This window comes from Eurosta solidaginis, chromosome 5, assembly GCF_040869045.1.
Source record: "Eurosta solidaginis isolate ZX-2024a chromosome 5, ASM4086904v1, whole genome shotgun sequence".
In the NCBI taxonomy this organism is placed as follows: Eukaryota; Metazoa; Arthropoda; class Insecta; order Diptera; family Tephritidae; genus Eurosta; species Eurosta solidaginis.
In genome coordinates, this window is record NC_090323.1 from 46,645,346 (window position 1) to 46,669,229 (window position 23,884).

Here is a 23,884-nt window from a genome sequence, read left to right on the forward strand (position 1 = left end):
GTACATACATCCTATTTCATATGTAGAGATAACTAAATCTACAAAAAAAAAAATTAAAAATAGATGTGCAAAGAATTCGCAATGGTTTTTTCTTTCGACTATTAGAGAATACTTGCGACTACAACATGTGTAAAATTAAGCCCGCATGTCCGCGGATGTATGTAACTTTTTTGTCCCTAAAGTTAAAAATATAGGGAAACAATACCTTTTCTTCTTAATAACGGAATGTTAAATATATTGAAAGTACTCTAATTATGAAAGAATTACTATCAAAAAATTTTACTTACCTTCGGGCTTAGAATCCATCAAAAAAATTATGTAAAAGTGTTCACTTAAAAGAAATATGAATCTTAATATTCAACAAGAATTTTGCAAATTAATCAATGCATTTTACGCCCACTCCTGCCTTCTTACTTCAATTACTCAATATATATGGGCAAAAATCTCAAAAAAAAGCAAAAATCCCGTTATTTTGTTTGTTTTCTTTCATTTCTCATTACACTTTTCTTGGAATAAGAACTTTGTTTTTGTCCAGCTAGCTGGTTCTACACGAAACACTGTGCACCCGTCAGATTTGTAGTTTTTAGCGTGGTTCGAAAAATAGTTAATAAAATAGAGATGAATAAAAATTAGCACTAAAAAAGAAACCATTTTTATAGTTTATTTAATAATTTGGGAAAAATTTAAACAACGTGACATCAGGACGGACAAGGCGACAGCTGTTTCGATTATACCTTGTAAATCTCTTCAAAGCCTTTTCTCCCGGGAGTGGGAGTCGAACTCGCACTCCTACGATAGTTGAAATGGTTATAAACGCATTCAGCAACGTCATGCCTTAGTTGTTGTAAAGTTTTTCCCAATTGCCTTCTTTTTTCATATTTTAATCCCGGGAGAAAAGGCTTTGAAGAGATTTACAAGGTATAATCGAAACAGCTGTCGCCTTGTCCGTCCTGATGTCACGTTGTTTAAATTTTTCCCAAACTCTTATATAAATTATAAAATTTAAAAATTGCTTCAAATAAATGTTTTCATACATTTAAAAAAGAAATATGGGCAATCCCCGATTATTAAAATCATACAAACAGACAAAATTGGTTAATTCGTTTTAGTTCTATAAATAGAACAAAAACAGCAACAAAACCAAAGTTTCTTTGAAAACCGCCGTACCAAGCATAGCTTTAACACTTAATTGCATACGAAGTATGCAATGTGTAAAAGATTAAAATATGCAAAAAGAAGGCAATTGGGAAAAACTTTACAACAACTAAGGCATGACGTTGCTGAATGCGTTTATAACCATTTCAACTATCGTAGGAGTGCGAGTTCGACTCCCACTCCCGGGAGAAAAGGCTTTGAAGAGATTTATAAGGTATAATCGAAACAGCTGTCGCCTTGTCCGTCCTGATGTCACGTTGTTTAAATTTTTCCCAAATTATTAAATAAATTATAAAATTAAAAAATTGCTTCAAATAAATGTTTTCATACATTTAAAAAAGCAATATGGGCAATCCCCGATTATTAAAATCAGAAACCATTTTTGTCTTCCAAACGACAAAGAAGCGAAAAGCCCCTAATTTTAAAAGTTCATGAGATTAGAGATGGAAAAACATGTAGAAACTTATATCGACAAAAACAATATACGACGAGTTACCCATGCTTTGTCGCCGCAACAATCTAACACAAAAATAGCAACGAGTAAGAAGCAACAAAATCAACAACAGACTCAAAAGAACGGCACACACCATAAAATACACAAAATCTACAACAATACACGCAACGAAGAAAATTCTGGGCCACACCAACAACATAAGCAAAAATCAAAGCATCGAAATAAACAAAAGGCGCTACAACAAATTACCCAACAAAGAAACTACGATTATGCACAAAATGAAAACGCAAAATCAACAACAAAAACACAAACGCTGCAACAGCGGCAAAAATCACAGCTAACACCCACTGTCGATTACTTCGGCTTTTCCACTTTGTATGCACTTGTAGCAACTTCCGCTAACGCAGCTGAACACAGAATGCGTTACGTACTGTACGCGGACGATGACGAGAATAAGAGTGACGATGAGGATAGAGACGACGAAGGCAAATCTGTGAAATTGGCACAATATCATAATACACGACAGCGGCGCCAATGCACAAATTCAAATTTGGAATTGAAACGCTGCAGCCACGCAGTACGCTCGCAAGCGCCATGTACCAAATTATGGCGCACCACATGCTTCCGCAGCGTTAGCGGTTTAAACAGCGTTCGTGAACCGCCAACCGACATTGGTGGTATTGCAACTAACACCCGGCGTGTCACAAGTTGTGGTTTCTTTAGAGCATCTACTGACGGTGGTGTTGCATTTGATGTCACCGGTAGCAGAACATGTTACGTTGGCCTCGATACGCGAAGCATTTTCTATTTGACACTTTTACTCTTCATCTATTGTGGTATTATGATGCGTGCTTCTGTGGCAGCGACAGCCATTGCGAACGCGACGCTTAATAATAGTACCACCAACACTAATAAAATGAATGCACCAATAACAGTAAAAGCTACCTTGACAGCCTATTCCTTCTTACCGTTCGCCCCTTCTACGGCTAAAGGGGATATAACGAACAGTAGTGCCATTATAATTGACAACAACAATATAAAAGATGTGATAGCGTCCACATCAACGACACCATCTATACATTTTATGCACGCACCTGTCACCAGCAAGATGATAATGGGTTCTGGGAGTAACAATGGTAGTAGCCAACGTAACGTTTCGTTGGTGGGAGCAACGTACATGCCAGAATCTGTGTTGGTGGCGTATGCGAATGAAAGTCTGATGGATATACAAAGCGTTGTTAAACGCGATACCGCTAATGTGCCTGATGATGAGGATGATTCAGCCTATCACGACGACGAGTTTGATGAATACGAGGCTTTAATTAATAATAGATCAGGTAAGTAAAATTTATTTTTATATTTTTCTCGTACTTCGATTTCTTATATTCCCAATTCCGACTCAGCAGCCCAGATATTTATGCTCACACTCCAATTGTACCTTTTGCTAATCCGAATCTCTATCATGATGTGTCCTAAGTTGGGTTTTTATTCAGGCCAACTATGTTACGACCTAATTTTGTCTGAAGCGGCCAGCCAGGTTGGAATTTGAGGGCTGTACCGCTTATTAACAAAAAATGATTAACAATCTATTAGGGTGGAAAACGTCGCCACTAAAAACTATATATTTTTTATATTAAAAGGATCGTTAATTAAAGTTTTCGAGAAAGTTCTGCAATGATAAACTAGTTATTTAGCAACCGGTGTGGAATATGAAAACCTCGCCTGCGTAAGCACACTCTGTAGCACAGCTGATGAATAATGAAATCATTTACTTTTTGAAATTAGAGCTTTTCTACAATCAGTATTTCACAATTTTTTCTTCACACGAGAATTATGCTTTAATTTTTTTAATTCTGCAATCATGCAGAGAAATAAGGATTTCATTCAGCACCGCATGCAATTGAAAAGAATGCTAAATCAGACTGTAGAAATAAATGTACTGAAATCAAAGAATGCACACATGTGATTTCACATTTTTGGTGTGTGAAGTCATGCATTCAGTACCAATCACTAGCTACAAAAATGCGTAAATAGTATCTAAAATAGTAGGAAAAAATTTTAAGTTCCATTTTATGAAAGCATAGTTTTAAAAATTGTTGAAAAAGTTTTTATGAAGATGATTAGCGTGAGAAGAGTTAAAACAACTTGCTGAAGAGCATTAAGCTGACAATTTTAAAAATGTCGAGTTATATGGAAAAAAAAGGATCATTCCGGCAAGTTGAACATTCCTGTCTTTGTCTTTCTTTTTGGAGTTGCTGATATAGTGATTTTTTAAATTGGGCATATTTAATTAACCCTCGGAGCATATTTGGTGATTCATTTTGTTAGATTTCTTAACCATTTGGCTCGCTTTTTTCTAAGGAGCCCTTGAAATTCGCTCTCACAGCTTTAAAAAAATAAAGCTAAATGGAAAATAAATGCTTCTCAAAATTTTTTTTTGGAAATTGTCATAGCCAAAGTGCAAAACCACCCAAATAACACAAATCGCAAAGGTAAGATTTTACAGCTCTGTATTGGAATTCACGAACTTATAACGATGCGATTTGTCGAGATTTTAATAAACGATTTTGAAGCTTGCCTTATCGATTGTACTATTCACTAACTTAGTTTTAACGACTCGCAATAAATGACATTTAAAATAGTAGAAAGGTGGCAGCACAGCTTAACGAAACCTAAAAAATGCGAAAAGCACAAAAGGAATGCCAAAAATAAACAAATTCCATATACTAGCTGCTTTTAAAGTCATTATTGTGCAAGCTTTTACCTACTTTAACAAAAGGAAAGTAAATGCAGAATAAATTTTTTTCTCTGTTGATATCGCAGTTATTCTTGAGTCCCTTAATTGACCATCAAGTTGAGAAATAATATTATGAGCCAAGTCTGGGGTTATTCGGTACAGCTTTCGAAACTCCGTTGCATTCAGGTGGAATGGGTTATCTACTTCTCTAAGAAGGCGTCTGTCCACTGGTGATGGACTTAGTAACCCTTCATCTTGTGATAAAACGTATGCTAAGTACTCAAATGCCATTTGATTTATAAATAAAGCAACTTTTCGTGTTTGAAACTAAAATTGGCCGAAATGTAAATTTCGTGATTTGTAACGCAGCCAATTCACTTGCCGTTTATTTAACAACACAGCTGATCGTCGATTAACGAATATCGATAAAAAATAGTTACTGAATAACGAAATCGTTATAGTTATCGATTCGCAAATAAAGCGATGGCAAATATCGTTAAAAAAGTTAGTGAATTCCACTACTGAGCCCCATACACCCCGCTCTATACATAAAAGTCATACATTTTTTATTTCAACCTTAACTTTGCAAAATAACGGTTGAATAAAATGTTGCTTTCACAAATGCTATAGACTCTTTCAGTAAGCAGAAGCATTTTTACCTTCTCATGGTAAAAATTGGAAAAGAAAAAGTTGTCTACAGTAAGGTTTCTACCCAACTGTAAAGTTTGCATCATCGGTTTCAATCAATTTATTTTTTCCTCGTGACCATTTTGATACATTTTATCTCGATTTATGCCATTACCATGCAGAGTGACAGATGAAACCAATAACCTTATTATCTTGGGTAGAATAAAGTAAAATGGATATATCCAAAATTGCACATCACTTGCGCACCATATAACAACATATGGCACATTTATATAAAAATCTGTGAAAATCGGCATGATATCGAGCAATCTCTTTAAGTGGGGGTAAACTATTTACTTCACTGAAAATTTCTAAACTGTACCTACCTGCTAAGAACCATGGATTTTACTGATCTTGATATTCTTTATTTACGTAGTTTTTTGTGTACTTTTTTTCATAAATGTTATTAGTAAAAATTTATATATACGTACTCACCGTACAAGTTTCTGAGGTCTCGAAAACTAAGTTTTAGAATTTTTTTTTAGCTTCCGAATAATAGCAACATATGCCGACAAATGGGTCAATGAATATGCCAACAAATTCTAAAACTTCACCTTATATTAGGGATGTCAATATTTTATAATTTCGGAACCGCGGGAATTTCGGGATCTTGTATTGTAATTAATTCCGGGATAAGATATTCTTTAGATTTCAAAAACCTAACCTACGAAAGTGCACAATATTATTTAGGATAACTTTTAATGCATCAAATCATAAGGGTTACAATTAATTCAGAAATAAAAAGGTTTCAAACTTCGTTGCATAACATTTTCAATTCAAACTAACAATCACATATTTTGAAAAAAATAATACACATTGTATAATAAGACCATAATTTCTTGAGAACCTTTAATCTATTGTGATCTGATAAGTCAAAGAAATTTCGTAACATCCTACTTATGTATATGTTCTGCTTTTAATACTAAGCAACATTCAAAAACTTCAAAAAGTATTCCTACATTCAAATAAGTACTACTATTAAAGATTTGTATGTATTTCGTATGTATATTGTATGCGCGCATGCTAAATTAATATTGAATTAGGTAAGCTTTAAAAACGGGTTTCTGACGGCAATTCATGTTTCTTAATAAATTTGGAGTACCGAAAATGCTAGAATTTGTATTAAAGGTGAAGTCTCTGAATTTACATAGTTAGCATTCAGGTTTAGGCAATTGTCAAATAGAAATAAAAAATGTATTCAAATAATTTTACACACCAAGCGCACCAGTAGGAAATCAGCGCATGTATGGCAAAGTTTCTGCAATCCGATCTAATGGGGATTTCCTTTCTTTGTTATTGTTACTATTTAATAATGTAACGATCACTAAATTTGTACAAAATGATGCTTTTTCGGACAATATTTTATTAAATGAGGACGCAAACTTTCGGGAGAGCTGCAAAAATCATGCAATATTTATTCCAGAAAAGAACACAAACATGTCCACTGCCAAGAGTGGGGTAGGGTTTTGTAGGTTTGTTTCATAAACTTCCCTCTTAAATTGAACAATTGAAGTCTAAGCACTTCCGCAGTACTACTTTTACGATTTTTTTTGCATACTGAGGGGCTCCACCGTACATATTAATTCTGCTTAACCGTTTCCCCAACATTTTTTTCGGAAAAATATATATAATTATTCTCAGTACTAAGAAGTTGTTTTCATAATATAAACCAAAGTAGAAAATTATGATTCTTATTGTACGTTTTAGCACCACCAATTAAAGGAATTAAAGAATTCAATTTTTTTATTACTTCTTTTTAAATGATCCCATCAAGTAAATGGAGCATTTAGAAAAATTTTCTTTTGAAAAAAAAAAAGTGTTCAAAAGAGTTGCGGAAAGAGTTTTTTTTTATATATTTTTTGTATAGACGTTGTGACGCCGCACTGCCCTCAAGTCATCAAATGAAACCAGGCTAATCCTGTTCATGCGTTCGTTGTAAGGCAATGTTTTGTTAACCGTCGAAATCTAAAACTGCTCAGCTACAGAGGAACCCTCACCAGCTAAGTAAAATAAATGCCGTGTTAGTAATAAATATACAGACATATAATGGACAGAATTAGTAGAAAATGAATTCAATATGGTAATGAATACAGTTAGTTACTATTAAGAGAGGAAGGAACAGATTTTTTAATACAAAAAAGCGAGTCCGAAACATCAAATGTCCTAGAGTGGGAGATGTAATTCTGACATACACAGCGGAAGGGCTCATTTAGTTCAAAATTTGATCTACAATATTTTAGGTAGAGAGGTTTAAGATGTCTTGAAGGCCGCCAAGGGACATTAAAGTTGTTTACTTCGCTCAACAGGAATGAGTTAGAGACCGAACCATTTAGTAATTTAATCATAAATACAATTTCAAGCATTTCCCTATGACAAGCAAGGAAATCCCTTAAGGAGAAAGGTAAGAAATGTTTTTGGACTGATTCTAGCCGATCAATATGAACCTGGTAGCTCGGGTTACAAATTATTGCACCATGTTCTAATATCGGCCTGACTAATGTTGTAAAAAGAGCTTTAGTAACATACGGGTCGCTGAATTCTTTATACGATTGCCTTAAAACGCCAGAATAACCCTAGCCTTCTTAACAGTTGTAGTAATATGAAGGTTGAAGTAAAGTTGACTGTCAATATCAACCCCAATGTCTATAAAACTTTATACATACCTGTTCAAGACTTTAATTGTTAAGAGTGTAGGAAGCTGGCTGATGTAATCTACAAAAATTTGCATTTTTTAAGATTAAGTGGCATATAGTTGATGGTGCACCAATTGAGCAATGTGTCCAGATCTGATTGTAAAATAGACCTTTCTTCGCTAGGATACAAAAAATTTACATCTTCCTTTGCGAGAGAAAAACTAATTATTATTATTAACTTATTTATTTGGGCGAAATCCAAAATTTTCTTGCTAACATATTCTTGGAAAAGACACGGCGATATATATTGTATGAGCAATAAAGTTTCCAATTGGGTAGGTAGTCCAATATTGTACTTATGTCATTTAATGCAATTTTTTTATACTCAGCTGAGCAGAGCTCACAGAGTATATTAACTTTGTTCGCATAACGGTAATCCGTAACGGCATAATCTAATCGAGATAGATATACACTTTTATATATCAAAATGATCTGGGCGAAAAAAGAAATTCATTTAGCCATGTCCGTCCGTAAACACGATGACTTGCGTAAATTTTGAGGCATCTTGATAAAATTTGGTGTGTAGGTTTCTGGGCACTCATCTCAGATCGCTATTTAAAATGAACGAAATCGGACCATAACCACGCCCACTTTTTCGATATCGAAAATTTCGAAAAACGGAAAAAGTGCGATAATTCATTACCAAAGACGGCTAAAGCGATGAAACTTGGTAGATTAGTTGGCCTTATGACGCAGAATAGAAAATTAGCAAAATTTTGGACAATGGGCGTGGAACCGCCCACTTTTAAAAGAATCTAATTTCAAAGTTTTGCAAGCTGTAATTTGGCAGTCGTTGAAGATATCATGATGAACTTTGGCAGGAACGTTACTCCTATTACTATATATGTGCTAAGTAAAAATTAGCAAAATCGGATTACGAACACGCCCACTTTTAAAAACAAATTTTTTTTAAGTCAAATTTTAACAAAAAATTTTATATCTTTACAGTATATAAATAAATTATGTCAACATTCAACTCCAGTAATGATATGGTGCAACAAAATACAAAAATAAAACAAAATTTCAAAATGGGCGTGGCTCCGCCTTTTTCATTTAATTCATCTAGAATACTTTTAATGCCATAAGTCGAATAAAAATTTACCAATCCTTCTGAAATTTGGTAGGGCTTAGATTCTAGCACGATAACTGTTTTCTGTGAAAAAGGGCGAAATCGGTTGAAGCCACGCCCAGTTTTTATACACAGTAGATCGTCTGTCCTTCCGCTCGGCCGTTCACACGATAACTTGAGCAAAAATCGATATATCTTTAATAAGCTCAGTTCACATAATTATCTGAACAAACTTTGTATTCGTATAAAAAATGGCCGAAATCCGACAATGACCACGCCCACTTTTTTGATTTCGAAAATTACGAAAAATGAAAAAATGCCATAATTCTATACCAAATACGAAAAAAGGGATGAAACATGGTAATTGCATTGGTTTATTGACGCAAAATATAACTTTAGAAAAAACTTTCTAAAATGGGTGTGACACCTACCATATTAAGTAGAAGAAAATGAAAAAGTTCTGCAGGGCGAAATCGAAAGCCCTTGGAATCATGGCAGGAATACTGTTCGTGGTATTACATATATAAATAAATTAGCGGTACCCGACAGATGATGTTCTGGGTCACCCTGGTCCACATTTTGGTCGAAATCTCGAAAACGACTTCACATATACAACTACCACAACTCCCTTTTAAAATTCTTATTAATACCTTTAATTTGACTCCCATATTGTACAAACACATTATAGAGTCACCCCTGGTCCACCTTTATGGCGATATCCCGAAAAGGCGTCCACCTATAGAGCTAAGGCCCACTCCCTTTTAAAATACTCATTAACATCTTTCATTTGATACCCATATCGTACAAACGAATTCTAGAGTCACCCCTGGTCCACCTTTAAGGCGATATCTCGAAAAGGCGTCCACCCATAGAAGTAAGGCCCACTCCCTTTTAAAATACTCATTAACACCTTTCGTTTGATACCCATATTGTATAAACGCATTCTAGAGTCATCCCTGGTCCACCTTTATGGCGATATCCCGAAAAGGCGTCCACCTATAGAGCTAAGGCCCACTCCCTTTTAAAATACTCATTAACACCTTTCATTTGATACCCATATCGTACAAACAAATTCTAGAGTCACCCCGGGTCCACCTTTATGGAGATAACTAGAAAATGCGTCCACCTATTGAAATAAGGCACACTCCCTTCTAAAATACTCATTAACACGTTTCATTTGATACCCATATAGTACAAACAAATTCTAGTGTGACCCCTGGTCCACCTTTATGGCGATATCTCGAAAAGGCGTCCACCTATAGAACTAAGGCCCACTCCCTTTTAAAATACTCATTAACACCTTTCATTTGATACCCATATCGTACAAACAAATTCTAGAGTCACCCCTGGTCCACCTTTAAGGCGATATCTCGAAAAGGCGTCCACCCATAGAAGTAAGGCCCACTCCCTTTTAAAATACTCATTAACACCTTTCGTTTGATACCCATATTGTATAAACGCATTCTAGAGTCATCCCTGGTCCACCTTTATGGCGATATCCCGAAAAGGCGTCCACCTATAGAGCTAAGGCCCACTCCCTTTTAAAATACTCATTAACACCTTTCATTTGATACCCATATCGTACAAACAAATTCTAGAGTCACCCCGGGTCCACCTTTATGGAGATAACAAGAAAATGCGTCCACCTATTGAAATAAGGCACACTCTCTTCTAAAATACTCATTAACACGTTTCATTTGATACCCATATAGTACAAACAAATTCTAGTGTGACCCCTGGTCCACCTTTATGGCGATATCTCGAAAAGGCGTCCACCTATAGAACTAAGGCCCACTCCCTTTTAAAATACTCATTAACACCTTTCATTTGATACCCATATCGTACAAACAAATTCTAGAGTCACCCCTGGTCCACCTTTATGGCGATATCTCGAAAAGCCGTCCGCCTATAGAACTAAGGCCCACTCCGTTTTAAAATACTCATTAACACCTTTCATTTGATACCCATATCGTACAAACAAATTCTAGAGTCACCCCTGGTCCACCTTTATGGCGATATCTCGAAAAGGCGTCCACCTATAGAACTAAGGCCCACGCCTTTTTAAAATATTCATTAACACTTTTCATTTGATAGCCATTTCGTACAAACAACACATTCCAGGGTTACCCTAGGTTCATTTTCCTACATGGTGATTTTCCCCAGAAGATGACGTGAGAAAAAAGAACGTCGAAACGCGTCGGGAAAACAACAACAACTGTGTTTTAATTTTTTGACCATATGTGCTCAACCCAGCAAACAAAAAAAACGTTTTTATAAATAATTTCTCCTTGGTTTTAATCCCCCTGATGCAGGGATCGCCAAAAGCTTCTTATGGAAGCGTGACCATACCTACTTTGAAATCCAAAAAAAAAAAAAAAAAAAATGGCGACGTAGCTTGTAAAAAGTACACTGTAAAAACTTCGGAAATTCATAACATAACAGTTTTTTAATATCTCGATCCTTGCGCCACATGGCGGCGATTTTTTTCATATGTCGCTTTCTATTCATGTACATATGTAATATGAGTTCCAAATATTAGCCTAATCGGAGCACAGATACGATTTATTGAAATATTTCGATCCATGCGCCACCTATCTGAAATTTATGCCTTATTATTGCACTTTCATCGAGTTCTGAACCATATTCCAAGTTTCAAGCTTGTAGCTTATCGTGAAGTTACTTAAATTTCGATTACAAGATTCTGTTCGCTGCATAGAGTTAAGCTAAATAAAACCCTTTAAAAATAACGGATATTATTTATTATATTCTATTAGATAAATGAGTGATAATTTTAAATTATTTTTTTAACTTCAAACTTTTCACTAATATGTATATTGCATATTGAATTTTTAAGTTCAAGTGAGACGAAATAAATTTTTGTCAGTGGATGTCTATTCTTCATTTTGTTTTCTAAAAAAATAGCGACAACCAATCAGCGAGCAGAAATGACGCTGGCATGTAAACAAACCCAGTCGGCCTTGATAGCTTTCAAAATTAACGTATCGCATTGTTTTCTTGAATTCATTTAAAAATACTCCTACATGCCTTTAATTAAATAAATCAAACAAAGCTTCATTGTTTTCGTACAGGTGACCGAAAAATATAACCAAAAATATTACTTCAAAAGTCATTTTACACGAAATTATCGCAGTTGAGTTCCTAATGAGCACAGCAGAATACATTCCTATGCGATGCGCTTGCCTAAGCGTTTTACACAAACAATTGCGTGAAAGCGCTTATGAGGTGACGACCGCTGCCCTGATGCCTTTAGGCCATTTGTACCAAACGCAACGGGAAGCTTAGTCAATGCACAGAGACATCACACCCCTAGATCTAGTGGAAAGTAACTATCAAAACTTGGTTTATTTTGAGTTACGCACACAATGCCGAAGACTTTGTAAATCGGAAAAATAGTTTTTTTAAATTTCAGAGGAGCTTGTTGTTTTTTTTTTTATAATAACTTTTACTTTTGTCTTATACTTTTATAAATTGAAACATGCTTTACAGATGTTGTTGAATTTCGATACATATGTATTTGCTAGTAACAGTATTCAAGACTGTCCCAGATGTGACTTTTACTTCATAAAGATATCATTAACATGCTCTAATAAACGAATTCAAGTTACTTTTGCATGGTGAAATAGACAGAGGTCCAAAATTATAAAATATTAAATCACTGATTCGCATAGCTAACCATATCAAGAAATGCTGAAATAAATATATTGCAAAGGCAAGCTTAAATCTGCAAGTGAAATAGTCTAGCAGTCTTAAAATATATATTTGGGGAAGATCAAGAAATGCCGGGCCTTTGAATAATACAATCACATTTTATTTATGTGGCAATTGATTTCTACTTTAGTTTAAAAAAATTATGCTTATTTTTGTAGAGAATACCAAAATACAGTTTTACAATATAAAATGTCAAAACATTGAGTCAGAGTCACCGTCGCTATTGAATGCGAGAACCACATTTTGGATTTATGATTGGAAATTATTTTTTTTGAAATAATATTTTATTCAAATTATGTTTTATGAATGTATTAACTCATTTATTCGTGTTTCTTATTTATTTGAATCAGAACTGAAGCATTTAAAATTTATTTTCATTGATTTGGGGAAAAATTCCCCGAATAAAACTTTTTAGAATCAAGCAAAATGTTTTAAGTGAAATATGGCAGCCCGGTTATTTATAACTATTTTGACACCTTCAAACCAATCACAGGTATGTTAGCCATCAAAAGTACGAAAGTATCAACCCTGAAAGCGGATATTTGAATGGATGTGAATGAAAAAGTGATTGCAGTCAACACATTTTGCATTCACTCGTGAGTGGGAGTCTCTCGATGCATTCACAATTACGCTGAATGCTTTTTTTACAGTCATGCAATCACTAACGGAATTTTTGAATGGAAAAAATGAAATCGCATTCAAACTTGGCTTATATATTTGAAATCACCCAATCATATTTTTAAAACGATTCAATCTTGATTTATAACTGTATTGATTGAATCATTTTACAGCTCTGCTCTGTAGGCATTTTTTTGAGAATTCCTTTGACTTATGTTCATTATTATTAAATACCGCACTCAACGCCACGTCACGGACTATCCGCACTTCATGTGCAATACTTCTTGCATATCTGTTTCCACTTTTGCAGCGCCACACCTGCAGAAGGAGTGCGACCCATCTGCTGGCCGATGGGAACATTCGCTGCTCCACCTGTTTGATAGCAGTTTTAGACATTAAGTACAATGGTAAATGTGCCGTATCTATAAGCTGATATTTCCCAGCTGCGAACACCTGACTGAATTTACTGAAAAACGGACTTCTTAGTAAAGATTTATTTTTCAAAACCTTCCATAAACATATCTATTAACATTAAAAAAAATCTGTTTTAACTTTCTTCTAATTTCAGCAAAAGGTAAATACATCGGTGCACCCTGCTTCAGCGATTTTACATGTGAAAGGTTACTGGTGCATGTCACTTGCGATAAGGAAACAAAAATATGTGGCTGTGAAAAAAATTATCCAGTGCAGCTTGGATTAACCAAAGGTTGCGCCAAGCGTAAGTATACGCGATATGATTTTTATGATTATTTTACGTTGGTTTACGTGAAAAGGGAAAGCTTATTTATGTATTGTGACGAATATTAGCAACACTAAGGGATACTATTATCTCTAAGCCGATACTAAGCAGTCACTTGTATGTACATAAACAAATCAATTATTATGTATACACATATGTACATACAAGCAGCGGAGAGATACTCACAAAAGTATGCAACCATCGGTGGAAGTATTACTCACATATACACGCGCATATGGCTATGCGAGAGGCTATAAACCTGCATCTGTAGTTTATAGCTGGTAACCAAGTAGAAAATTCTAGCAGAAGAAACGTCTAGACATTTGGCACAGAGTATAAAAGCAGCGAAAGCTGAGTAATCAGAAATCAGTTTGTTTTAAACACGCTATCAGTTGCGAAGTGAAGTTTAATTGCGAAGTACTTTCAAAGTAGTATAATAAAGACCATTTTGTAATACAGAGTATTGAAGTGTTTTATTCAACAGTTTAGCGATACGAACCTTAGCAAAAGGTTGCAAATAGGCGGAATTTCCCGAAATTTGTTACAATTTTACTATTTTGCTGCTTCAACCACCCACAATTTGTTTGTCCCACAATCTCCATCAACCTTTGCCCAGATGACTGCTTCGGATTTTGGTGGTATTTGCTGACTCTCTTCCACCAGCACTCGTTTACTGCTGTAGCCTCTCTGGTAGCCGAAATTAAGTGGCACATCCATGTTCTTATATCGCATCATCTTGCTTTGCATATCGATCTTGATGCCTTGGTCGATTAAGAAGTCCACTCCAATTATGATTTTATCAACAATCTCTGCCACTATAAAATTGTGTAGTACCGTGACGTTCCCAATTGCTACTTCTCCAATTACCTGGGTGTCCTCTCCCGTGGCTGTACGTAATCTTGCTCCAAACAATGTTCTTATCTTCTTGTTGACTAAATCCGTTCGAATGATGGAATGAGATGCACCCGTATCTACAGTCAGTAAACGTTGCTTTCCATCCACGTGTCCTCCGACAGTAAAATTGCTTGACCTTATTCCAAATGATTGAGATTATGGGGTATTCAATTGCGGGAGCCAGCTGTCGCCCCTTGCGGCTGACTCGCTTTAGTTTAACGATTGAGTAGATTTGGAGATTTGCTCATCTCCTTCAGCTCTGCGTTTACGGCCACCCACATTGTTGGAACTATTCGGGTTGGTACTGCAATAACGTGCAATGTGCTTTCGCTTTCCACACTTAAAGCATCTGACGGCACCATCGTTTTTCTGCTGCGTTCCTTTTAATGCTTCCAAAATTGTGTCTACCCAGTCTGGCCTTTCCACTTCGACGCGATGAGCTTTGTATGTGGGCTTACTCAAAAGTGACGCTGTTTCCTTGGTCAGTACATGGGATACTGTTTCAGCAAATGTTAGCTTTGGATTTGCGTATGTAGCTCGCTTTGATTCCACGTCCCGTATGCAATTTATAAAACTCTGGATTTTTACCTTCTCGGTGTATTCCAAGGGTGCGTCTGCATTCGCGAGATGAGCCAATCTTTCAACATCCGACGCAAATAGCTACAAAGTCTCATTCGCCTTTTGGTAACGCTTTTGCAACTCAATTTGGTATATCTATTTCCTATGCTCGCTTCCGTAACGTCTCTCGACTGCGGCCATCAATGCTTCATAACTGTTCCGCTCATACTCTGGAATAGTCTGTAAGATTTCAGCTGCAGGCCCTTTCAATGCCACGAACAGTGCAGCAACTTTATCATCCGCATTCCAGTTTTTCACTGCTGACGTCTTCTCATATTGTAGCTTAAAGACCTGGAAAGGAACAGAACCGTCAAAAGATGGAGTTTTTACCTTCGGGTTGCTTGCTGGATTTAGTTGTAACTGCTCCATACGACCTTTTAAATCATCGACTTCTGCCTGAAATTGAGCGATTTTTGCATCCTGCGCTTCCAGCTTTGATGTTACCCTTGCTTCCTGTGCCTCCAGCTGCGAGGATATGCGGGCCTCTTGTGCTTTCAACTGCTCAGCCAACTGAGATGTTATGCGTGTCTCCTGTGATTTCAGTTGGGATGCCATATATGTTTTCTGTTCTTCCAGTTGAGATGACATTTGTCTTTCCTGGGCTTCAATTTTGGATGTATACGGTTCTCCTGGGATTCCAATTGTGATGACATTTGTGACGACATTTCTGAAATGCGTGCCTCCTATGCTTCCATCTTGGATGTTACTTTCGATGTTTGTGCAAATAATGCAGCCAAAATCGTGTTCCAAGTCTGTGATCGTAACTGTCTGCGATGTTTCGTTTTTCTCTTCAATTTTTGTTGTTGTCTCGTCGCCATCAAGATGAAAGACATACTCTTCCACGCTTATTCATTCTGCTTCCATTGCCTCTCGTAGTCGTGCCTGAAGTTCGAGTTTATTGCCGGTTGTATTCCTGTGATTCCAGTTGGGATGCCATATATGTTTTCTGTTCTTCCAGTTGAGATGACATTTGTCTTTCCTGGGCTTCAATTTTGGATGTATACGTTTATCCTGGGATTCCAATTGTGATGACATTTGTGACGACATTTCTGAAATGCGTGCCTCCTATGCTTCCATCTTGGATGTTACTTTCGATGTTTGTGCAAATAATGCAGCCAAAATCGTGTTCCAAGTCTGTGATCGTAACTGTCTGCGATGTTTCGTTTTTCTCTTCAATTTTTGTTGTTGTCTCGTCGCCATCAAGATGAAAGACATACTCTTCCACGCTTATTCATTCTGCTTCCATTGCCTCTCGTAGTCGTGCCTGAAGTTCGAGTTTATTGCCGGTTGTATTCAATCCACGGCTCTCCAACTCCTTCTTCAGTTGCTGGATCTTCAATTCACTTACTTTGCCATGTCCTTGTTGGACTCGAAATCTTCGGAATTTATTCAACTATTCCTCTTCTCACACCAATTGTAACGAATTTCTGGAAATTCCGCCTATTTGCAACCTTTTGCTAACGTTCGTATCGCTAAACTGTTGAATAAAACACTCCAATACTGTGTATTACAATATGATCTCTATTATACTACTTTGAAAGTACTTCGCAATTAAACTTCACTTCGCAACTGATAGCGTGTTTAAATCAAACTGATTTCAGATTACTCAGCTTTCGCTGCTTTTATACTCTGTGCCCAAATGTCTAGACGTTTCTTCTGTTAGAATTTTCTACTTGGTTACCAGCTATAAACTACAGCTGCACGTTTATAGCCTCTCGCATAGCCATATGCGCGTGTATATGTGAGTAATACTTCCACCGATGATTGCATACTTTTGTGAGTATCTCTCCCCTGCTTGTAAGTACATATGTGTATACATAATGATTGATTTGTTTATGTACGTAGAAGTGACTGCTTAGTATCGGCTTAGAGATGATAGTATCCCTTAGTGTTGCTAATATTCGTCACAGTATTATTTTGATTGTTCAGCCTCGTTACCTGGGATTGCATTACTCCATATACGGAAGCGAACAAAGTGAGCTCTTTCACAAGTCTTATGCAAATGTGCTTGTTAGTCGTATTATCTATCCTTTTGTTACAATGTTGCTGGAAATGTGGGACATTCTTTTTGTAGCAATAAGGAGATTACCGAAGGTTATGGGAAGTGTTATCGCTGATGATGGTCCTTTGCCGTATATTGATCTGATGCGTTTCGTAAACTAGCCACATGCACTCTTCCGTATCGTATATCGACATATATTTTAAAGTAAAATGTAACCACAAGGGCTATCACTCATGCGTTTCTTAACTGACTAACCGTTCTGCATTGGCGTTTTTTGGACTGCGATATCCCTAAGCCATTATGTAAGTTCTTCCCTTTAACATTCAGTTGCTAGGGATAGAGCGGAAAGAGGATGGGGACTTTGGTACTATTCGGCCTTTATTTTGCGTGTTGTATGAGTTCACAAAATTTCCAATCCTTACTGGTAAGAAAGATAATACTATTTTCTTTGTATCCAATGCATTTTAGTGCTCAGTGGTGACTTCTGGCCTACCTAATTTTAGGGATACAAGGTCGTTGACTTCATGCTCTTTGGCATTCAGTTCAACTTAGTGTGTCAAAAAGACTTCTAGATATTTTTGACAATCATTAAGACTTATATGATGGCCATAAAAGTGTGGGTTCAAAAGATCTACCTTTGGTTCACTCACCTTCCTAAGTAAGCCCTATACGATCCAGCTAATCACGCTCGCATAAAACTTCCAACGGGACACTGCCCTGTGAGTTGCTTCCCTATAGATATATTGCCATCTTACCCGCTCCCATATTATCCGCTATAATTTTGAAGCATTGAGTTGACCCCATATAGTTAAGAATAATGTCTGCCAAAACCAAAGATATACAGGATTCTTCCATTGCTTCCAGTCCCATAATATTTGAAGACTTTCTGCTCTATTAGAAATACAGTCAACGTGAATAGGTTGTTCTCAACTCTTTCGGCAACCCTGACTCATCAACCTTCTTGCGAATGTGATTTTCCAGTGGTATTGTTAACATTTTCAAAACGTGAAATTTCTGGGCGTTTCATGGCATCTCTTGCGGATCTCCATTCCGCGGATCTGAAGTTGAAATCCATTGTGACATCTAACATTTTTAAAGAGCGATAGTCGCTAGATTCTCCGACATACATTTTTTCCCCTCAAGGTTTACGTTACTATCGAGATGTAATTTAAGATTCCTAATAAAATCCGGCACATAAATCTTACAGAAAACCCCAATCGCAAAATTTGTCGCGAGGAAGTTATATAACATCTCTACAGGTTGTTTGGATTCACGGGGTTGTGTAGCGTAACTCTTTCAAGGGGTTGCCAGCGCAATATATACCTTCTACAAGCAAATTTTCAACTTCACCTACCCGCGGCGAATCCTGCTTCTTTAACAGCCGAGGCTCTGGCGACCCCAAGGTTTCATGTTATCATAACAAATCGTTCTCGAGATGGTCGGGATAATACCGTAATGGTGCTTGTTACCGGAAAGTACCGGATCTGCATCCGACAAAGACCATCAACGTCGATAACACTCCCCAAGGCCTTCGGGGAAAGTTCTTATGCAAGTTTACAATGAGCTTTGTCCTTGGTTTACATTTTTTATGTGATATGATATGATACATATATGTATGACGATCGGTTTATGATTTGTCATATACAATTTATGACTTATGATGACCAAAATGTGTACTTATTACTGCTTTTTTTTCTCTTTCAGCTAAAAAACTTGGAGAACAGTGTTTTTACGATGAGACCTGTTTGTATAACGATGAGAATTCCCTTTGTGTTCAAGTGAGACACAATGCCATGTGTCAATGTGTTCATGGCTTTCATTCTGTTAGTCATACGAAGCCAACGCGACGAATTTTTTGTACAAAAGGTAAGTGTAAATTCTCAACCGGTTTATGGATTATATTATCGTTAAGCAAAGCTATAAAACTTTCGAAGTGAATTTAAACTTAGACCAATTCTACAATTTAATACATTTGTCTAGGATTTGGCTACATTGTTAAGAAATGATTTTGTTTTTGGTTCGTACGAAGAACACTAAGAAAAGAAAACCGAACGCAGTTCCGAATGCTCCATAAATAGTTCTTTTATAATAACAAGGGATCCTCGCTTCCAGTCTTCACTCTCCATCCCCCTCCCTAGCAATTCAACTTCAACTCCCTCTCACAATTCCAATCCCACTCCAACTCCGTCTCCCACATCCACTTCAATTCCCATTCCCACTGCCAATCTCATTCCAACCCCCGCACACATTCCTTCTTTCGCTCCCAATTCCACTCCAACTCGCACTCCCACAACTCTACAATACATGAAATCTCTATAGCAAATATTGACTACCTGCTTCAAATAATTGCGGGGATGAAGCGTATTTAATTTTTTCTTAATAGAGGGGTGGCAACGCCCACCTTTCAGACTTTTTGTTCCTAAACCATCCGTGAACCATAACAAAAGAAACAAAGAAAAAAAGATTATCGAAATCGGTCAGCCCGTTTTTGGGATTTTACGAGAATAACACACACCAATACATTTTTATGTATATACATAGATACTGAGGGGGTACGAAGTTTGTCGGGTCAGCTAGTTCATAATATTTTTAGCTTATTAACTCACATTTTAAACCTTTCCTGGACCTTCAAAGAACAATTCACCACCAAAAATTAGCTTAATCTGTCTAGCAGCTCTCGATTTTAAGGATTCAGAAATTATCCCGAATACAATCCTGAGACAATCCGAAATCGTCCGGAAAAGAATCCGCAACAGTTCTAAAAAAGTTCCAAAATCAATTCGAAATTTGTCTCAAAGTGAGTCCAAAAACTATCGTAAGAACAACCGCGAAATGATCCAGAGACAATACACGAAATTAATGTGAAACAGACCTAAAATGGGCTCTGAATAATTCCCAGCTTATTCGTATCAATTCTGAAATAGTTCCGAAGCTTTCCCTATAGCACCGCCCAGTTTTACAAAATTTTGCAATTGCAAAACGAGCTTCGGGCATTCATATGGATGAGTGGTTAAAGGCATCTGCCTTAAAATTAGTATGAGTTATGAATGTTGGAGATTTCGAGTTCAATACTCAGCTGCCGAGAAGCTAGCTGATCAAGAAGTGAAATTCAGAAACATGTCCTAGTAACCAGCGCCGTTTGTAAACTTTGCAATTTTTCTCTAATATTAATGCAAAGTTTTTAGTAGTTGCCATGGCTTTAAATATAAAATTTGATTGAAACATCATATACGACATATGTATAGGAAACCGGCCTTAAAAAAATGCAATCTTGCAAGATTTGACGGTTAAGCCGTCAAAGCAGCAGGGTTAAACTCTAGTTAACCTTAGCGAAGACTTCCACTGAAAACTGGGCTTTACACAAGTACTTATCTGCAATAAATCGGTAATAGTTAATCTAGGCGTTCACTTATAACTCATCTTTCAGAACTTGTTTATAGGCTGTCAAATTTTCATATTTCCCTTTTAGGACCTATGTCTAGAAGTGACACCCTAGAAATGGTTCTATGTGTAGGAAAAGAATGCGCATTACTAAAATTTATTCATAATTACCGGTTATCGAAGGGAAAAATTTATATGGGAAACCTAGGTATTAAATATGAAAATGAAGATAATCTCGTTATATGTAAACTGGGTCAGGAAATTTAGGTTTCTCACATTGCTTAAAGACATGTAATTTTTAATATTTAGAGAAACAACAATATTGTACAAAAAAATTAGGTTTAACTAATTCTTTCTATTTTTTATAGACTTAAAAGAGTTAAACTCTGATTTACCTACTCTACTGGGCGTAACTACTGGCATTGCAGTATTGGCCGGTTTAATTTGTATGGTACTACATCTTTTCACCAAGACAAAGTATCCACGACCGCGCAATTTTGGCGATGCGAATCTACCGCCACCCATTATGTACTCCAGCGAAACAGGTAAGGTATATGACCAGTCTCATATTTATAAGTATTTATTTTAAATTAGGCTAAGAATAAAGTAAATTTTGCACCCTATTAGACAAATCGCCCACATTACGTAATTGGTACAGTTTCCATGATGTTGATTAACAACCCAATCCAGTAGAAAATATCCTTTTCCACTCATTGAGTAAAATTTATTTTACACTGCTCCCTTTTCCTTTCCAAATATTTCTCAACCTAGAACATACATTTGTGCTCCATTGAATCTGATATGCCTTCACCGATTCCAGGTATACCACTGACAGTACAATCGGGTCGTCCATCGTCACGTTCCAGTTTACGTTCGAGCGCTTCAATCGGTTCCTATGGCAATCGACGTGCTTCGTCCAGTGGTGCAACAGGCGGTGGCAGACATGGTGGTATGGATGGCATAAGCGGCATAGTTGGTGGTGGTGGGGGCGGCAGCAGTAGCGGCGGTACGAAAGGCATACTCGTCTCCACATCACGTACAGGTGCGGCTAGATCGGCCGCCATATTGCTTATATCGTGTCATTTGACGGAGCTTGCCAAAGAGGCGGCAACAATACGCACCACAACGTCGCGTCAAACGTCAGGCGCTGGCTGCAGTGCTAATTCTCGCGATAATTTGGATGCTAATGGTTCGGGTGGTGGCACAATAGCCGGTACAACCGGCGGCAGCGGTAGTCGCAGTTGCGATAGTACATTATCAATGACGCGTCACCTGCAGAAGCAGTTGAATCATCAGCGTCAATTGCTAAGTCTTGAGCTGTCGCCGGCTAAAACGAAAAATAATGAAAGAATTAGAGCATTATTGGGCATTAATGGAATTGATAATTATAGAACCGATGACGATGATGAGTTAAATAGTTTAGATCATAATCACCTGCAAATTGGTGCATTGCCGACACCGGCCAGTGAAACGCCTAGATTCGCGGTAAACATACGCTATCTCTCTCTCTCTCTCTCACTTTTTGTGTCTCTATGTCAAAATTTTGTACTGTCTGTATCTACAACTCTGTTGTTGGTCACTCGATCTAATACATAAATATCGTACTCTTACTACAGTAAATCTGATTCTTTCTCTCTCCCTCTGAATTTGTTAAACAAAAGTACAGACATACACATTACCAGGCACACGCACATACACAAAGTACATATGTGTCGATAACACCTCACAATTAGTATCACGTAAGACAATTTGTTACATATTTAATTGTTGTAAATGGAAAATAAAAATTATAGTTTCTTAAAGTTTACTATTATACTATTTACCCCGATTTATCGTAATAGCGTAGCACAGAACTCACATTCCTCTTACTTTCTATTGATTCATATGGAGTAAGCTAATAGGAGAGACTACTCATTTAGAACCTAAGAAAATCATTTGTCTTTTTATTACATTAAATTACTGAATACATAGTTTATTATTAGCCGTGTTTTTTTACACGCGTATACGTTTACGTTACGCTTTTCCTCGCTTAGATAATGCTTAGGAGACCCAACTAGCGGCAGTGGTTAAATAACTAGCTACAGCACAGGGTGTACCGAAAAGCGGAGACACAACCCTCTGATGGCCATAGTGTATAACATATACCTGAATCAGTTGCGATGAATTGTGGACACGCACCATTTTAAGAGGTGATACATAGAATTAGTGTAGATGTGAAACATAGACACATATTTCAGTTACATCTGAGTATAATGCGTATTGAAAAGTAGTACTAATTTTATGCGCAGCAATTTCAGAGGTGTATTTAAAGTTTGGCGCTTAGCAGTCCATATAAAGTTTAAGGGTAAACGTATATAGAAGTAAAAAAAACACAGCTATTATAAGCGTGGCATCCACATCAAAGGAAATGAAAAATTTCGTTAGTCAAGTAGTATCCACCTCTCAAGGAAATCATATGTACGTTTTCAACTACATGTTTCTAAATATTCTTTAGCAAACGTGCACAGCGGAGCCCTGGTTTTGTCAAGAAATACATATATGTTGTGTGCCCCATCATTTATTGAGCAACGTCCCTGCAAGAACACAGTCGGTTAAATATTAGGGGCAACAGTGACTCTATTGAGTTCTTTGAATGGTATTTGAAGCCAAGTGTTCCTTTTCTCTTGTTAAGTGTATTCTCTTTGATTGAGGTGTGTTTTCAAATTGAATATGTTATTTTAAAGAAACTTTTCTAATGTATTGCTGAATCTGACTTCGGGTGTTGCAAGGAGATGACGACGTTTTATAGAGAGATGAAGGATATTTCAAAATTACTTAGCTGCTACTATTTGTCATACAAGAAATATACATATACGAAATTTTTCTTGTGATGTGGATGCTGGGCTATAAGTATCAATCCCCGCGTACCATTGGACATTGATCCAGATCCCAACAGATTTAACCTGCAGATGTAACAATTATGTGATCCAAATGGATCAGTTTGCTGTAGCACTTACCTGCAAAAGCTTTATCCGGATCTGGATCACTGTTCATTACAACGGTGATGTTACAAATACGGCCAATCGCGTCACTGCACTTTTTTAACAGTACTTTAAAAAATAACATATT

At 36.7% G+C, this 23,884-nt stretch overlaps 1 protein-coding gene across 16 annotated transcripts in view; it reads left to right on the plus strand.

Moving 5' to 3' along the window:
* Positions 1-23,884, plus strand: part of LOC137253089 (platelet binding protein GspB-like) — a 260,125-nt gene that overhangs the window by 203,552 nt on the left and 32,689 nt on the right. For 14 of the 16 annotated variants that reach the window (XM_067789435.1, XM_067789432.1, XM_067789434.1 and 11 more), the window contains 4 exons: positions 13,711-13,860; positions 19,100-19,261; positions 21,145-21,321; positions 21,597-21,818. In XM_067789435.1, the coding sequence (XP_067645536.1) occupies positions 13,711-13,860; positions 19,100-19,261; positions 21,145-21,321; positions 21,597-21,818 (711 nt within the window). Of the gene's footprint in view, positions 1-13,710; positions 13,861-19,099; positions 19,262-21,144; positions 21,322-21,596; positions 22,262-23,884 lie in introns of all 16 variants that reach the window. The other 2 variants (XM_067789447.1, XM_067789448.1) reach the window with 2 other exon arrangements.